This window comes from Mytilus californianus, unplaced genomic scaffold (assembly GCF_021869535.1).
Source record: "Mytilus californianus isolate M0D057914Y unplaced genomic scaffold, xbMytCali1.0.p SCAF_7, whole genome shotgun sequence".
NCBI lineage: Eukaryota > Metazoa > Mollusca > Bivalvia > Mytilida > Mytilidae > Mytilus > Mytilus californianus.
In genome coordinates this window covers 50,942,532-50,962,587 of record NW_026262723.1, presented here as the reverse complement: position 1 = coordinate 50,962,587, position 20,056 = coordinate 50,942,532, and the positions used below count along the sequence as shown (strand labels likewise).

The 20,056-nt window shown below is 32.1% G+C and overlaps 1 protein-coding gene across 6 annotated transcripts in view; it reads left to right on the top strand.

Moving 5' to 3' along the window:
- LOC127709698 (GPI inositol-deacylase-like) overlaps positions 1–18,387 on the top strand; it is a 283,867-nt gene extending 265,480 nt beyond the window's left edge. For 4 of the 6 annotated variants that reach the window (XM_052215342.1, XM_052215341.1, XM_052215340.1 and 1 more), the window contains 3 exons: positions 483–628; positions 9,518–9,619; positions 18,161–18,387. In XM_052215342.1, the coding sequence (XP_052071302.1) occupies positions 483–628; positions 9,518–9,619; positions 18,161–18,350 (438 nt within the window). In that variant the 3' untranslated portion in view covers positions 18,351–18,387. Of the gene's footprint in view, positions 1–482; positions 629–5,143; positions 5,317–9,517; positions 9,620–18,160 lie in introns of those variants that run through there. The other 2 variants (XR_007985716.1, XR_007985717.1) reach the window with 2 other exon arrangements.
- Positions 18,388–20,056: the final 1,669 nt, after the last annotated feature.

The window sequence follows — 20,056 nt, the reverse complement described above, 5'->3', positions numbered from 1 at the left end:
TTTATAACTTTATATATATGCAAGCGGGGCAATCAGCTGTGTCCCATGGACACATTCCCCATTTATTTGGTTTGCAGTTGTTCTAATAGCAATTGCTAGTCTCATTTCTATAGAGATGACCATTATATGGCCCCTCCCCCTCATCATGATTCATTGACTTTGAAAGTTTAGCTTAGTTTACATGTTAATATTTGTGTTTTGGTTAGTTTAAAGGGAACCACTTATGATAAGTCAATGTTATTTGTATGCAGTTTAATAAGCATTAGCATTTCTGATTTCTATGAAGGTTATTTGAACCTGAACCTTCTGTAATGGTTCAATGACTTTGAATGTTTTGCATAGTTTACATGTGTAAATATTGCCATTTTGATTTCAAAATTTGCATAATACTATCAAAATTACAAGAAGGTGAAACCTATCTCTGTGTCAAAAGTTTATTGTTATATGTTGAAAATTTTTTAAAATGTCTTTTCTTCTTTCAGCTAGCAAGACTTTGTCACTTAGCAAGAGTATTAAAACATAGAAATGATACTACAAAATTTAATTTAGGTGTTACTATACTACTAATATACTTGTGGGTAGTTGCACTTAGTTTTCCTGCTTCAATTTCCTGGGCTAAAAATATGAGGTAAGATTTATATTGTATTACGTTATATCACATTCCGAATTAAATGTGATAGTGTTAGCGCATGAATGACTTATTTATGTGTTTGTGTAGTATTTATAAAATCATTTTTCTAGTCAAAATAATTTTTTATCTTGACTATGAAAACAAATGCCGATGTTGTTGATATTATTTTTAATACATTTTACAACACTACAGGAAGTTTGTTTATTGGCCAATTTACGGCCGCTCAAGAAGAAATGGCAGAATGAATGGTAAATAGAAACTTGTAAGAGAAAGAAAAGGTATTCGTCCTCAGTCTGATAGACCAGTGTTTGATATTTTCAGTACAAAGTAAAATAACAAAAATACAGAACAAGGGGAATTCAAAACGGAAAGTCCTTTATAAAATGGCAAAATCTAAAGCTCAAACACATCTAACGAATGGAAAACAACTGTCATATTCCTGACTTGGTACAGGCATTTCCTTATGTAGAAAATTGTGGATTAAACCTGGTTGTCTCGCCTTGACAGAGTCAAAAAGCGAGACATAGGTATGCTGTTTCCGGCGTGGGCGGCGACGTCAACAATGTATTAGTTTGTGATTAGGTCTAGTTCATGGTGAACCACTAGTGGTAGGTCAATGATATTTGGTATGCAGTTGTATTAGCATTGGCACATCTCATTACCATGGATATAATTTGGCCCCGCCCCCTCAGTCAAGGTCTATTGACTTTGGAACTTTGCTTAGTTTACATGTATTAGTTTATGATAAGGTCAGTTTATGGGGAACCACTAGTGGTAGGTCAATGATATTTGGTATGCAGTTGTATAAGCATTGGCATATCTCATTTCCATGGAGATTATTTGGCCCCACCCCCTCATTCATGGTCTATTGACTTTGAAACTTTTGCTTAGTTTTCATGTATTAGTTTGTGATTAGGTCAGTTTAAGGGGAACTGTTAGTGGTAGGTCAATGATAATTGGTATGCAGTTGTATAAGCATTAGCACATCATATTTCCATGGAGAATATTTGGTCACTACCCCTCAGTCATGGTCTATTGACTTTGAAACTTTTGCTTAGTTTACATGTATAAGTTTGTGATAAGTTCAGTTTAGGATGAACCACTAATGTTAAGTCAATGATATTCAGTATGCAAATGTATTGGCATTTTTAAGTTTCATTTCCATGGAAATTATATAACCCCACCCCCTAATTATGGTTCATTGACTTTGAAACTTTTACATAGTTTACAAGTTAATGTTTGTGTTTAGGTTTGTTTAAAGCACTGGTGTTAAACTGATAATCGTAACTGGAATTACGACGATCCCAATATGGCAACGGCAGAAATAGGTAAAATCTTTTCAGTCATTTTTCTCAAATTTAGCCCGTTGTTGTCAAGAGTTACTCAGCTGCAAGGTTTTTCTATACCATTACATCATATTTGAATTGTAACGGTGCACTATAATTGTCTAAGCGCTTAGAAAATTGCCGTTGAAAAAAATTTGGGATGATAATCGTAATTTGATGGCATTTTTCTTGTTTGATAATCGTAATTTCTTTATGGGATAATAGTAACTGAAAAATAATAAATGTGTCTTCCAGCTTGTCAATGGTATTTTGTGTGTAAAAACGGCAATGTGCAGTTAAACGATGACATTAACACCATAAATAAAAAATAATGAAGCAACTTACAGGTTAAAATTTAGGACAAATTTACTTACATGTATATATATCTCGATTTATAACTGACAACAATATGCATAACCTTTTAATATATACATGTACCTGTTAAAGATATGGAAAATGAAGCAGCTGTCGAGTCAGTTATTGTGGTAAATAGATAATTTAAATTCTTTCAAAGTTTCAATGTTGTTTTCGCGTTTAGGGTTTTTTTTTGGAAGTGGGGAAAAGGGGGGGGGTATTAGCATTATCCTTAGTGCAATCCTTTCAAATGAATTTAATTATACGCAGGTACGACTCAAATCAAAAGACTTGTACTATATTTTCAACAAATGAGACACTTTAAATCCGCTCGCACTAAAGTTAAAGGGAAATGAGGGGGGGGGTGGTGGGGGGGGGGGGGGGGGGGGGTTTTGACGACTAAGCAACAAAGCATCAATTGTATAGAATAAGAATTCTCCGGTTTTTTTTTTAGCGTGTATGTTCATTTGAACATATGAATATTAAACTTTTTTTTATTAATTGCAGTTTCTGATATACCATGCACTAATTGAAAAAAAAACTTGATATGGCGGGATATGCGCTATGATTTCTTAAAGTTGCAGTCATTCTTTGAATAAATATAGCTTGTAAGGTAATTTAAGTCACATCAATTTGATTTCTTGATCTTCTGGCTTTTGGCCAAACTATTAAAGAACACAAATCTATGTTTGGCAATGAACTCCATGTCACCATGTGCTTAACTCCATAACACACGAAGCATTCCAACTTTTTTCTACTCTTATATTATCATTAAATGTTTTAAGGATGTCATATTATTAGAATGCCAAACTAAATTGGTGTTGTTAAAATTTATAGTTATTTTCTGAGATATCGAAATGTCAGTGACGGTCATGAAGTAGCTAAGCATTTTAATAGTATTTATGGGCTATACCATAGGTAAACCCGACAACTTTTTACACATTCAAAAAGGTGTGACATTTGTTTTCAAGTACGATTTAATAGAACACCAAACAGTATTTCTTTTTAACTCTAGAAGAGATCATGATGACATTTTTTAAAATTTTCTCCCATATTTTGTGACGGTCCTAGTTCCTGGAGTTTTCAGTATTTTAACATAGTTCACGTTTCCCCATTTACAAATTTATTGACGCTGGTCCCCCTTCCAATTTTATGATATATTCTAGTATGTAGTGTTTACATTAGAACTGTTAATCATATATGCTCAAAACAAAATGTCGTAAGATGTGGGAACGTTTTCGTGATTAATTCATCACCACATTTTAATCATATGCTATTTGATAGACGTTGTTTGTGTCAATACCAATCAAACAGTATCCAGTTACGATTATCTTCTTATTTATTAATACCAAAATTATGATTATCATTTTTGCGAGTTACGATTATCATCCCGAATTTTTCGACTGCAATTTTCTAAGCGCTTAGACAATTATAGTGCACCTTTACGATTCAAACATGATGTAATGGTATAGAAAAACCTTGCAGCTGAGTAACTCTTGACAACAACGGGCTACATTTGAGAAAAATGAATGAAAAGATTTTACCTATTTCTGCCGTCGCCATATTGGGATCGTTGTAATTCCAGTTACGATTATCAGTTTAACACCAGTGTTAAAGGGAAGGACTTATGAAAAGTCAATGCTATTTGGTTTGCAGTGCAGTTGTATAAGCATTGGCACATCTCATTTCCATGGAGATTGTTTAGCCCTGTACCTTTAGTCATGGTTCATTGATATTGAATATTTGCATAACTTACATGTTAAAGTATTGCTATTTTAATTTCAACATTTGCATTATCAAAATAACAAATAGGCGAGACATATCTCTGTGTTAGCAGTTTATTAAAATTGGAGTTATCTTCCTTTGTCCATGATTATAGTTAAATCAACTACAATCAATGCTTTATACATTGCAATGTTTAATTTTGCCTTCCACTGATAAAACACAGATCAAGTTGAATTTGGGTAGTGTTAATTTAATTTTTAAATATATAACATAAATAAATTGCATCCTGCCGTAGAAGTTTTGTAAAGACTGATGATTGTTTTGATTAAGCAGCACTTGGAAACTTTAATAGTTTTAATTACACGTTGTTTGTTTGCAGGATTTATCCTTAATTAATTTTTCAACTCTTAAGAATAAGAGGTTAAGTAACCAACAAAGGAATAATTATCTGCAACTGATTTTATAGTTATTAACAATTGTTTTTGTCAGGAAATGCAGTGAAAAGGGACACAAGTTGATAATCACCCAAGAAGGAAGCCATGAATAAAAATGTTTGCATACGAATTTGTTCTTTATGTGGCCAATTAAAAAACTTGCTATGGCTTTTTTCAATTTGAAAAATTACAAGTTCATATATTTTGTATCCTTATATCTAACCTTCTGAATTTCAAAAAACGTTTGGTAGATATCTTTTTTTTAGTGTGTATTACATATTTTCTAAAAGTATTATTTTTTTAAAAATCCATGCATATGATATATTTATTTAGGTTCAACTACACCTTACGATTATCAGTTGAATATATCTCAATATTTAGGCACACGTCACAATTTCAAATGGCATGTGTATTCAATAAACATTTTTAATCCAATTAAATAGAGTGCTATCTTTTTAAAACAATACGCCAGTACGGCGCATGTCTTTAGTAACAAGTTTATACCAAAGTAACAAAATCAATGTTTTCGGTAGAAATGTGAATTGTTACTAAAGCGCTAGCTAATATTTGAAATAAATATGTTAAATACAAAGTTTTACATATTTAAAAAAAAAATTGTTTATTGGCTTTATTCCTATATACTATCTCATAGGTGCTTTAATTTTGAATTTTAGACATTTTAGACATTTCCATGAGGTATGAAATGGCATACATATAAATCTTACATGAGGTACGAAATGGCATACATATAAACTTCCATGAGGTACGAAATGGTATACATGTAAATATTCCATGAGGTACAAAATGGTATACATGTAGATATTCCATGAGGTACGAAATGGTCAAGGTACGATATGGTCGGGGTACGAAATGGTTTTTGCCAGGGTACGAAATGGGGGTACGAAATGATTATAATTCATTCAGATGGGGATGGGAGTCATTTGAATGCCACTACATTAATGGTATGGGTTGTAGGAATTAACTAGTATCCTAAATGCCTCCATAGGTAGTTAAGGAACAAAAGGAGGAATTATATGGCCAAAAAAACTCTTGTAACTGTTTTGTTAGAAATCTGTACAAACAGACATTTTGGCAGACCTGACTGGTAAATAAGAATTTCTCAACAAAACAGCAAAAATGTTTAACTTGTTTGTTGCTGTATATCATTTTTGTTTTTTGTTCATTGATTTGTACATAAATGAGGCCGTTGGTTTTCTCGTTTGAATTGTTTTACATTTGTCATTTCGGGGCCTTCTTTAGCTGACTATATCAGTATGGGATTTCCTCATTGTTGAAGGCCGTACAGTGACCTATAGTTGATAAATTCTAAGTCATTTAGTCTCTGGTGGAGAGTTGTCTCATTGTCAATCATACCTCATCTTCTTATTTTTAGAATCACTACTAAATCAGTATTAAAATCCATACACACTGACATATAGTTCCCAATTGTTTTCATGTCTGTACATATGCACAAATGAACTGTAAAAAATTTGGTTACATCTTATCTAAGAGATTTTTTTTATACGACCGCAAAAAAATTTTTGTGGTCGTATATTGGTATGACGTTGGCGTCATCGTCGTCGTCGTCGTCCTGCGTCGTCGTCCGAATACACATTGGGTTTCGCACTCTAACTTTAGTTTAAGTGAATGGATCTTTTTGAAATTTTACCATAAGGTTAAATACCACAAAAGGAAGGTTGGGATTGATTTTGGGGGTTATGGTACCAACAGTTAAGGAATTAGGGGCCAAAAAGGGGCCAAAAATAAGCATTTTCTAGTTTCCAGACAATAACTGTGGAGCAGTGTATGGATCTCTCTGAAATTATACTACAAGTTTCCATACCACAAAGGGATGGTTAGGATTTGCCTTGGGGGGTTATGGCTCAAACCGTTTAGGAATTAGGGGCAAAAAAGGGGGAAAAACAAGATTGTCCTGGTTAATGGACAAATACTTTAGTACAAAACATAATTTAAAGCAGTGTAAGGGAGATAAATCAAATACATCATTGAAATTATCTCCCTTACACTGCTTTTAAATTATGTATAAAGTAATGGTTAATGAACAATAAAGATAATTTAAAACAGTGTAAGGGAGGTAATCAAAATACAACGTTTTGGTTACTTCCCTTACACTGCTTTTAAATTATGTTTAAAGAAATGCATATTTATAAAGGAAGACCAGTAAAAATATCTGCAAATGTTGCATCATTTTATTTTACAAAAAAATCTATATGAAAGATTTGACACTATATTTTTAATTCTATTATAAAATAGATTAAGTTAGCACTATGGTAAAATTAAATGGGTAATTATGGTTGCCAACTCCATTGGAAATTTGAATTGAGATTATGACCATATCTTGAGGGAAAGAATTTTTTGGGGGAAAAAAGGGGGGGGGGATAAAAAGAAATTGTGGGGGGGTCATTTTTTTCTCATTTCAGATTTCAGAAATTAAAAAGAATTATTCTTCAAATATTATTTTTTTTTCAAATTTCAAATATTGAAAAATTTCAAGAAGTAATCTTTAATTGCACAGTATGGCCCATTAGATTTGTAAAATCTTTGATCACATTTATTTATTTGTTATGCCGAATCTAACAGTGTATTTAGATTTTTAATTTTGGGTCCAGTTTTCAAAATAGTCTACATTAAGGTCCAAAGGGTCCAAAATTAAACTTTGTTTGATTTTAGCAAAAATTTAATATATGAGGTTCTTTGATATGCTGAATCTAAACATGTATTTAGATTTTTGATTTTTGGCCCAGTTTTCAAGTTGGTCCAAATTGGGGTCCAAAATTAAACTTTGTTTGATTTCAACAAAAATTGAATATATGGGGTTCTTTGATATGCTGAATCTAACCATGTATTTAGATTTTTTATTTGTGGACCCCATTATCAAATTGGTTCATATTGAGGTCAAAAGGGTCCAAAATTAAACTTTGTTTGATTTCATCTAAAATTGAATTATTGGGGCTCTTTGATATTCCAAATCTAACCGTGTATTTAGATTTTTAATTTTGGGTCCTGTTTTTTAAATTGGGCTACATTAAGGTCCAAAGGGTCCAAAATTAAACTTAGTTTGATTTTAACAAAAATTGAATTCTTGGGGTTCCTTGATATGCTGAATCTAAACATGTGTTTAGATTTTTGATTATGGGCCCAGTTTTCAAGTTGGTCCAAGATAGGGTCCAGTATTTAAACTTTGTTTGATTTCAACAAAAATTGAATATATGGGGTTCTTTGATATGCTGAATCTAAACATGTATTTAGATTTTTGATTATGGGCCCAGTTTTCAAGTTGGTCCAAATTGGGGTCAAAAATTAAACTTTGTTTGATTTCAACAAAAATTGAATATATGAGGTTCTTTGATATGCTGAATCTAACCGTGTTTTTAGATGTTTAATTTGGGTCCAGTTTTTTAAGTTGGTCTTCATTGAGGTCCAAAGGGTCCAAAATTAAACTTAGTTTGATTTTAACAAAAATTGAATATATGGGGTTCTTTGATATGCTGAATCTAACCATGAATTTAGATTTTTTATTTGTGGGCCCCGCTATCAAATTGGTTCATATTGAGGTCAAAAGGGTCCAAAATTAAACTTTGTTTGATTTCATCAAAAATTGAATTATTGGGGTTCTTTGATATTCCAAATCTAACCGTGTATTTAGATTTTTAATTTTAAGTCCTGTTTTTTAAATTGGTCTACATTAAGGTCTAAAGGGTCCAAAATTAAACTTAGTTTGATTTTAGCAAAAATTGATTTCTTGGGGTTCTTTGATATGCTGAATCTAAACATATGTTTAGATTTTTGATTATGGGCCCAGTTTTCAAGTTTGTCCAAGTTGGGGTCCAAAATTAAACTTTGTTTGATTTTAACAAAAATTGAATATATGGGGTTCTTTGATATGCTGAATCTAACCATGTATTTTGATTTTGGACATTGGACCATAATAGGTAAATTAAAAAAATTCAAGTTCTTAGACCACATTCTTTCTGTGTCAGAAACCTATGCTGTGTCAAATATTTAATAACAATCCAAATTCAGAGCTGTATCAAGCTTGAATGTTGTGTCCATACTTGCCCCAACTGTTCAGGGTTCGACCTCTGCGGTCGTATCAAGCTGCGCCCCAGCGAAGCATTTTATTTTAAAAAGTCATTACTCTTTTTCAATTTACTGGCTCGTTTTGTTTTTTTAATTATGTAAGAGTATTGATACAATATCAGTATGATTGACAACTGTCATGATCACGGAACTATTGAACACAAAGGATGGGGCAATCATTGGAATTGTATATATATACCCCTCCTCTTTAATGCCAATCATAATTGACCAAATTACATAACTTTAGAGTTTATACATAACATGGAAGATCACTCAATACACAATCATTGACTTCATTAGTATGAGATGTATGTTTGATCTATATAGGTCAGTCTTATTAAGTGATCTCTATAATCTTGATACATTTGTACATTTGGTTAACATAAATATTAGATGTGCATTTCTTTAATAAAATTATATACAGATGATAGATTTAATCCTTTACCTACATATAACTTTTTTTTTACACTGCATTGAATAAAAGAAAGTTTGTCTCGATTGATTAAGTATTAAAACAATGTACTTTTTTAAAGAAAAGACCGAAAAGAAAACCTGTTTGAGTAAAAAATCCAAGTGGAGTCTATTTTTCTGGTAAAATCAGTATAACAATTATCTCTTATTAATCCATGATTAAGGTTACATTTATCAGTGAAGGTATTTGTATATTCTAATACAGGAAATGTATTTTTGCAATATATACCCTCAATTAAACAAAAAATAAGATAGATGTCTTAAATTTTTCTTCTTGAAAAAACTACTTCTGATAAACATGAAATCAAATTCAATAAAATGCCTTTTAGCATTCCTCTTTCTTTCCATTATTTCATAAGATTTTAATAATCAGTGAACCTTCTTCAATTAAAATATTAAAAGAATTTGCCTCAAAAATTAAAATTCTCCATCTTTGTACAATAGAATAAAAATGTTGATATTTTGTTTAACTACAGGTATACATTTATCCTGCCAGATGATTCTAACAAGTTGATGTCAGTTTTGTCAGTTCTGTCCATCTCTTGTCTTGTAGTATTAGACAATCCTATTTCAGCCAGGTAAGATGTTTGTTGACAGTTCTAACTATAAATCGTCTCAGAGTATTGAACAATTCTATATCAGTGAGGTAAGATGTCTGATGACAGTTCAAACCATGGATTTTCTTAAATTGTTGCACAGTCCTAAAACAGTGAGGCAAGATGTCTATTGACCATACTTACTTTGTATCTTCGTATATTGTTGGACAGTCCTTAAACAGTGATGTAAGGTGTCTGTTGAAAGTTCTAATCATAGATTTTCTAATATTGTCCAAGAGCCCTATAATAGTGAGGTATGAGATGTCTATTGACAGGACTTACTTTGTATCTTCTTATATTGTTGGACAGTCCTAAGACATGAATTAAGATGTCTGATGACAGTTCTTACCATTGATTTTCTTATATTATTGGACAATCATAAAACAGTGAGGTAATATGTCTATTGACCAGACTTACTTTGTATCTTCTTATATTGTTGGACAGTCCTTAAACAGTGAGGAAGGATGTCTATTGACAGTTCTAACCATGGATTTTCTTATATTGTCTGACAACCCTATAACAGTGAGTAATTATATGTCTATTGACAGGACTTACTTTGTATCTTCTTATATTGTTGGACAGTCCTAAAACATGAATTAAGATGTCTGTTGACAGTTCTAACCATGGATTTTCTTATATTATTGGACATTCATAAAACAGTGAGGTAATATGTCTATTGACCAGACTTACTTTGTATCTTCTTATATTGTTGGACAGTCCTTAAATAGTGAGGTAGGATGTCTATTGACAGTTCTAACCATGGATTTTCTTACATTGTTGGACAGTCCTAAAACAGTGAGGTAAGATGTCTATTAACCAGACTTACTTTGTATCTTCGTATATTGTTGGACAGTCCCTATACAGTGAGGTAAGGTGTCTGTTGAAAGATCTAATCATAGATTTTCTTATATTGTCGTACAGCCCTATAATAGCTAGGTATTAGATGTCTATTGCAAGGACTTGCTTTGTATCCTCTTATATTGTTGGACAGTTCTTAAACATGAATTAAGATGTCTGTTGACAGTTCTAACGCTGGATTTTCGTATATTGTTGGACAGTTCTAAATACAGTGAGGTAAGATGTCTATTGACCAGACTTACTTTGTATCTTCTTATATTGTTGGACAGTCCTTAAACAGTGAGGTAGGATGTCTATTGACAGTTCTAACCATGGATTTTCTTATATTGTTGGACAGTCCTAAAACAGTGGGGTATTAGATGTCTATAGCCGGTTATTTTCGCGGGTAGTTTATTTTCGCTTATTTTGGCGGGTACGGGGAAATTGCGAAAATAAATTCAGCGAAAATGAATGCTTAAGTTTGGTACTTTCTAATAGCTAAAGCGTTTTGCAAGCTATCTATTTTTTCCCATAGCAATTTATGTTAATTTAAACAACATAAATGCAAAAGGCCATTGTTCAATGGCTGTCAGGTGTTAATTAGTTCTATGTTACATTATAAAATAAATTATAATATAAGAGTATAAGGTACTCTGTCTGGCTTTTTATCCTTATTAATTAGTGTCAAATTATATAAGAATTGTAAGTCACTCATGATAACTTTATAATCTTTTTGTCAATTTATAAAACTTTTTAACTGCAACCATTTCAGTATCGGACAAAATATTTAATTCGGATTAAAGAATCCACCAAAATAAAAACTGCGAAATTTTTTCGTATTCTTTGTTGCCCCTAAATCGCGAAATTTTACACCCGCGAAAATAACCCGCTATAAGGTACTTTGTATCTTCTTATATTGTTAGACAGTCCTTAAACAGTGAGGTAAGGTGTCTGTTGAAAGTTCTAATCATAGATTTTCTTATATTGTTGGACAGTCCTTAAACAGGAGGTAAGATGTCTATTACCAGAACTTACTTTGTATCTTCTTATATTGTTGGACAGTTCTTAAACTTGAATTAAGATGTCTGTTGACAGTTCTAACACTGGATTTTTGTATATTGTTGGACAGTCCTAAAACAGTGAGGTAAGATGTCTATTGACCAGACTTACTTTGTGTCTTCTTATATTGTTGGACAGTCCTTAAATAGTGGAGTAGGATGTCTATTGACAGTTTCTAACCATGGATTTTCTTATATTGTTGGACAGTCCTAAAACAGTGAGGTAAGATGTCTATTAACCAGACTTACTTTGTATCTTCGTATATTGTTGGACAGTCCCTATACAGTGAGGTAAGGTGTCTGTTGAAAGTTCTAATCATAGATTTTCTTATATTGTTTGACAGTCCTAAAACAGTGATGTATAAGAATTCTATTGCCAGGACTTACTTTGTATCTTCTTATATTGTTGGACAGTTCTTAAACATGAATTAAAATGTCTTTTGACAGTTCTAACCCTGGATTTTCGTATATTGTTGGACAGTTCTAAAACAGTGAGGTAAGATGTCTATTGACCAGACTTACTTTGTATCTTCTCATATTGTTGGACAGTTCTTAAACATGAATTAAGATGTCTGTTGACAGTTCTAACACTGGATTTTTGTATATTGTTGGACAGTCCTAAAACAGTGAGGTAAGATGTCTATTGACCAGACTTACTTTGTATCTTCTTATATTGTTGGACAGTCCTAAAATAGTGGAGTAGGATGTCTATTGACAGTTTCTAACCATGGATTTTCTTATATTGTTGGACAGTCCTAAAACAGTGAGGTAAGATGTCTATTAACCAGACTTACTTTGTATCTTCGTATATTGTTGGACAGTCCCTATACAGTGAGGTAAGGTGTCTGTTGAAAGTTCTAATCATAGATTTTCTTATATTGTTTGACAGTCCTAAAACAGTGATGTATAAGAATTCTATTGCCAGGACTTACTTTGTATCTTCTTATATTGTTGGACAGTTCTTAAACATGAATTAAGATGTCTTTTGACAGTTCTAACCATGGATTTTCGTATATTGTTGGACAGTTCTAAAACAGTGAGGTAAGATGTCTATTGACCAGACTTACTTTGTATCTTCTTATATTGTTGGACAGTCCTTAAACAGTGAGGTAAGGTGTCTGTTGAAAGTTCTAATCATAGATTTTCTTATATTGTTGGACAGTCCTTAAACAGTGAGGTAAGATGTCTATTGCCAGCACTTACTTTGTATCTTCTTATATTGTTGGACAGTTCTTAAACATGAATTAAGATGTCTGTTGAAAGTTCTAATCATAGATTTTCTTATATTGTTGGACAGTCCTAAAACAGTGAATTAAGATGTCTGTTAACATTTCTAAAACAGTGAAGTAAGATGTCTATTGACCAGACTTTCTTTGTATCTTCTAATATTATTGGACAGTCCTTAAACAGTGAGGTAAGATGTCTGTTGACAGTTCTAACCATGGATTTTCTTAAATTGTTGGATAGTCCTATAACAGTGTGGTAAGATGTCTTTTACCAGGACTTACTTTGTATCTTCTAATATTGTTGGACAGTCCTTAAACAGTGTTGTAAGATGTCTGTTGACAGTTTTAATGATGGATTTTCTTCTATTGTCGGACAGTCCTATAACAGTGAGTATAAGAAGTGTATTGACAGGACTTACTTTGGATCTTCTTATATTGTTGAACAGTGTTAACCGTGGATTTTCTTATATTGTTGGAAAGTCCTTAAACAGTTAGGTAAGATGTCTATTGACCGGAATTATTTTGTATTTTCTTATATTATTGGAGAGTCCTTAAACAGTGAGGTAAGGTGTCTGTTGAAAGTTCTAATCATAGATTTTCTTATATTGTTTGACAGTCCTAAAACAGTGATGTATAAGAATTCTATTGCCAGGACTTACTTTGTATCTTCTTATATTGTTGGACAGTTCTTAAACATGAATTAAGATGTCTTTTGACAGTTCTAACCCTGGATTTTCGTATATTGTTGGACAGTTCTAAAACAGTGAGGTAAGATGTCTATTAACCAGACTTACTTTGTATCTTCGTATATTGTTGGACAGTCCCTATACAGTGAGGTAAGGTGTCTGTTGAAAGTTCTAATCATAGATTTTCTTATATTGTTTCACAGTCCTAAAACAGTGATGTATAAGAATTCTATTGCCAGGACTTACTTTGTATCTTCTTATATTGTTGGACAGTTCTTAAACATGAATTAAGATGTCTTTTGACAGTTCCAACCCTGGATTTTCGTATATTGTTGGACAGTTCTAAAACAGTGAGGTAAGATGTCTATTGACCAGACTTACTTTGTATCTTCTTATATTGTTGGACAGTCCTTAAACAGTGATGTAAGGTGTCTGTTGAAAGTTCTAATCATAGATTTTCTTATATTGTTGGACAGTCCTTAAACAGTGAGGTAAGATGTCTATTGCCAGCACTTACTTTGTATCTTCTTATATTATTGAACAGTTCTTAAACATGAATTAAGATGTCTGTTGAAAGTTCTAATCATAGATTTTCTTATATTGTTGGACAGTCCTAAAACAGTGAATTAAGATGTCTGTTGACATTTCTAAAACAGTGAAGTTAGATGTCTATTGACCAGACTTTCTTTGTATCTTCTAATATTATTGGACAGTCCTTAAACAGTGAGGTAAGATGTCTGTTGACAGTTCTAACCATGGATTTTCTTAAATTGTTGGATAGTCCTATAACAGTGTGGTAAGATGTCTTTTACCAGGACTTACTTTGTATCTTCTAATATTGTTGGACAGTTTTTAAACAGTGTTGTAAGATGTCTGTTGACAGTTTTAATGATGGATTTTCTTATATTGTCGGACAGTCCTATAACAGTTAGGTAAGATGTCTATTGACCGGACTTATTTTGTATTTTCTTATATTATTGGAGAGTCCTTAAACAGTGAGGTAAGGTGTCTGTTGACAGTTCTAATCATTGATTTTCTTATATTGTTGGACAGTCCTTAAACAGTGAGGTAAGATGTCTATTGCCAGCACTTACTTTGTATCTTCTTATATTATTGAACAGTTCTTAAACATGAATTAAGATGTCTGTTGAAAGTTCTAATCATAGATTTTCTTATATTGTTGGACAGTCCTAAAACAGTGAATTAAGATGTCTGTTGACATTTCTAAAACAGTGAAGTTAGATGTCTATTGACCAGACTTTCTTTGTATCTTCTAATATTATTGGACAGTCCTTAAACAGTGAGGTAAGATGTCTGTTGACAGTTCTAACCATGGATTTTCTTAAATTGTTGGATAGTCCTATAACAGTGTGGTAAGATGTCTTTTACCAGGACTTACTTTGTATCTTCTAATATTGTTGGACAGTTTTTAAACAGTGTTGTAAGATGTCTGTTGACAGTTTTAATGATGGATTTTCTTATATTGTCGGACAGTCCTATAACAGTTAGGTAAGATGTCTATTGACCGGACTTATTTTGTATTTTCTTATATTATTGGAGAGTCCTTAAACAGTGAGGTAAGGTGTCTGTTGACAGTTCTAATCATTGATTTTCTTATATTGTTTGACAGTCCTAAAACAGTGATGTATAAGAATTCTATTGACAGGACTTACTTTAGATCTTTTTATATTGTTGGAAAGTCCTTAAACAGTGAGGTAAGATGTCTGCTGACAGTTCTAATCATTGATTTTCTTATATTGTTTGACAGTCCTAAATCAGTGATGTATAAGAATTCTATTGACAGGACTTACTTTAGATCTTTTTATATTGTTGGACAGTCCTTAAACAGTGAAGTAAGATGTCTATTGACCAGACTTACTTTTTATCTTCTGATATTGTTGAACAGTTCTTAAATAGTGAGGTAAGATGTTTGTTGACAGTTCTAACCATGGATTTTCTTATATTGTTTGACAGTCCTAAAACAGTGAGATAAAATGTCTATTGCAAGGATTTACTATGAATCTTCTTATATTGTTGGAAAGTCCTAAAACAGTGAGGTTTAAGAATTCTATTGACCAGACTTACTTTAGATCTTCTTATATTGTTGGACTGTCCTTAAACAGTGTGGTAAGATGTCTGTTGACAGTTCTAATGATAGATGTCCTAATATTGTTGGACAGTTCTATAATAGTGAGGTATTAGAAGTCTATTGACAGGACTTACTTTGTATCTTTTTATATTGTTTGACAGTCCTAAAACAGTGAGGTAAGATGTGTGTTGCCATGACTTACTTTGTATCTTCTTATATTGTTGGAGAGTCCTAAAACAATGAGGTAAGGTGTCTGTTGAAAGTTCTAATCATAGATTTTCTTATGTTGTCATACAGTCCTAAAACAGTGAGGTAAGATGTTTGTTGACAGTTCTAACTATGGATTTTCTTATATTGTTGGATAGTCCTACAACAGTGCGGTAAGATGTCTTTTACCAGGACTTACTATGTGTCTTCTAATATTGTTGGACAGTCCTTAAACAGTGTGGTAAGATGTCTGTTGACAGTTCTAATGATAGATTTTCTTATATTGTCGGACAGTCCTATAAGAGTGCGGTATAAGAAATCTATTGACAGGACTTACTTTGGATCTTCTTATATTGTTGGACAGGGTTAACCATGGATTTTTTCATATTGTTGGACAGTCCTTAAATAGTGAGGTAAGATGTCTATTGACCGAACTTACTTTTTATCTTCTTATATTTTTCTCTAGAATATGTTTTCTTGAAGTTTTAAAGGGAGATAAGAGTCCAATCACTAATTCAGGTAAAAATAGATAATTCATAGATATCATATTATTTTGTATTCTTTGTTGCCCCTAAATCGCGAAATTTTACACCCGCGAAAATAACCCGCTATACGGTACTTTGTATCTTCTTGTATTGTTGGACAGTCCTTAAACAGTGAGGTAAGGTGTCTGTTGAAAGTTCTAATCATAGATTTTCTTATATTGTCGTACAGTCTTAAAACAGTGAGGTAAGATGTTTGTTGACAGTTCTAACTATGGATTTTCTTATATTGTTGGATAGTCCTATAACAGTGCGGTAAGATGTCTTTTACCAGGACTTACTTTGTGTCTTCTAATATTGTTGGACAGTCCTTAAACAGTGTGGTAAGATGTCTGTTGACAGTTCTAATGATAGATTTTCTTATATTGTCGGACAGTCCTATAACAGTGAGATATAAGAAATCTATTGACAGGACTTACTTTGGATCTTCCTATATTGTTGGACAGTGTTAACCATGGATTTTTTTATATTGTTGGACAGTCCTTACGCAGTGAGGTAAGATGTCTATTTTTCTCTAGAATGTTTTTTCTTGAAGTTTTAAAGGGAGATAAGAGTCCAATCACTAATTCAGGTAAAAATAGATAATTCATAGATATCAAATTATTTCCCATGGAATCTTATTGACAGCATATTTTACTTCACATATATATTAATGAAAATAATTTGTTATTTCAAGTCGATGTATGTTTCCTATAAAATAAAAGACATCTTAAAAGGAAAAGTACAAACATTTTGACTTGACCATTATATAGCAAGATGACCAGACCTTACTCCTGTACATGTTAATGACTTTCATATGACTTTACAAATTGATGTATGTTTTAAAAAATACAACTGTTTAATTTCAATGACAGATGTGGAATTCAACTGCTACTTGGTAAAATATTTAAGCAATTGGTATTGTGAAAGCCAGAAAATGGCAAACCTTTATGATGAGCACAGTAAGAAAGTAAAAATACAGGGATGTCAGAGGTGGATAAAGGGGCCTGCCCCACCCCCTTATTGGGCTTCATATATGATAAATGCATAGACTTTTTACAAGTATCACTCCAAACGTTGGCTTGCCAGGGCCTCCCTTTTTCAAAATCCTGGATCCACACGTGGATGTGGTATTTCAATGTTTGTGTTTATTGCATATATTTGAAAAAACTTTTCAAAACTGTAAACAAAACTGTGTCCATGTAAATGTCAAGTTTTTAAAATAATTCAAACTTTTTAACTGGCTTCAATTTACTATTTACATTTCTTGCAGGTAATTGTCTGTCTGGACAGATTATACCACTGTAAAAAAAATGGAATAAACAAACTTGTTGATAGATAAAAAAAAATGTAGTTGTTTATAAAATTTTATTTCAATAAAAGTTCCATATGACTTTTAAAAAAGAGAAAAGAAATGAAATACTATTAAACAATTTAAACATTTTGACTAAATCCTACTAAAAATCTTTAAAACAAAAACACATTAAAAATGTTAATATACCAAATTAACTATTATACTGTTCTCACTATTGTGACTTTTTATCCTACTTTTTCAAACACAGAGCACATTCCAGAATCAACTCATTCATTTACCAAGGTGTTTTAAAATATTAAACCTTTGTAGGTTTTTGCATGTACTAGTTTTTTGTGTCAAAACTATTACCTTTAAACCCTTATGTCTTAGTGTATTTTCAGAATATTTGAAAGACCTTACAGTTTAACATGCCACAAAGCTATCAGTTGTTTTTATTCAAAATTGAATAATTACATTATGTTGTATTAATTCTTCAAATACCTAATGATAATAAGAAATAAGTGCAACTTTTTTTTGTAATATTGCAAAATTAAACACATGAAAATGTTGGTTGTTCATTACATCGGATACTCTTATATTTCTAGAGAAAGCTATTTATATGTAGCTCCAGCAGTATACGTGGTCAATGTGTTATTGCTACTATATGGAATGGTATCATTGTACAGAATAGTTTATGCAGTTACTTCTGTCTTACTGGGGTTAGCAGTAACAAGGATGGTATATTATTTCAAACATGGACAACACATAGATATAGGACAAGATAAATCAGACTAATCATTAACATGTACTAAATAAAAGCATTATTATACAACATCAGTTTTGTCTTTTTCTCACATCATTTGGCATCCACTGTAAGTCAAGTGAAAATTTTTGAACACATTTCCTCCCCAGGAACTCTGGGCAATTAAAACTACATTAAGATTCAAAAATCCTTAGGGTGTCCAGTCTCAAAATTTTATTTGATGCTCTTCCAATCCAACAAAAATATAACATTTTAAATGCCACCTTCATTAGAATAGAACATTTAATGGATTTTTACTTATCTATTTTTAGGATAATATTTGAAGAAATTTGAACTTGCAAAAACTGTAAATTTGAAATTTATTGAGAGGTTAATGAAGGTCTTGGTCGTGGGTCCTTCAATTCATTATTCTTTATCTTTTTAGACCATTTTCTCTATTCTTTATTTATTTTGACCATTATTCTCTATTTTTTAAATTTCAGCACCCAATTGTTCTCTTTTTTTTTGCCTATTTTTCTCTATTCTATTTTTGTTTGCCCTTTATTCTGTACTTTTTGACCATTATTCTCTATTCTGTTAATATAAATAAGAAGATGTGGTATGAGTGCCAATGAGACAACTCTCAATCCAAGTCACAATTTATTAAAAGTTAACAATTATAGGTCAAAGTACGGCCTTCTACACGGAGCCTTGGCTCACACGTAACAGCAAGCTATAAAGGGCCCCAAAATGACTAGTGTAAAACAATTCAAACAGGAAAACCAACAGTCTAATCTATATAAAAAACGAGAAGCGAGAAACACCTATGAACCACACCAACAAACGACAACCACTGAACAACAGGCTCCTGGATGTTACCCCATCCAGACCCTTATAGATAAGAAGGACATGCTGTACAAACCTTGTTATCTGAATAAAAGAGTACCGTAGTTGGGAAGCTATGGAACATTCAAAATAGAAGCATTCAAAACAAAAAAACTCACTAAGGCTGGAAATGTGAAAGTAAAGTTAAATAGCAGACTTGTTCCTGTATTGTTGAATCACAGTTTATGGCAAAACTCAGTAAAGATGCGTCTAAATTCCATTTAATTGATAAATTCAACAACACTTACTGTAACCTTGATGATAGTTTTGTGTTAAATAATCAAGAATTTTCTAAATATACTTCTGAAATTTACCCTAGGGAACTTACTTTAAATAAATCTGATGTACACAGCAGTTACTGTCCTTTCCTATATTTAGATATGTCAGTCTCACATAGGAAACTCTACAATTTTCGACAAAAGAGACTATTTTTATGCTCCATTTATGGGAATTATGTTTTTCGGTCTGTGCGTCCGTTTGTTCGTTCGTCTGTCCGTTCGTCCGTCTGTCCCGCTTCAGGTTAAAGTTTTTGGTCAAGGTAGTTTTTGATGAAGTTGAAGTCCAATCAACTTGAAACTTAGTACACATGTTCCCTATGACATGATCTTTCTAATTTTAATGCCAAATTAGAGTTTTGACCCCAATTTTACGGTCCACTGAACATAGAAAATGAATGTGCGAGTGGGGAATCCGTGTACTATGGACACATTCTTGTTTGTTCCTTATTGTTAATTTTCAGTTTTGGAGCAGTGGTGTTCCTTTATCCCCATCTTAAAGTGTTTATATATCCCAACTCAGCTTTGTCTGTACATTATAGATTTCAATGAACTTAATCCTTGCATCATTGGTTAATTATTAAGTCAAGGATTTTATT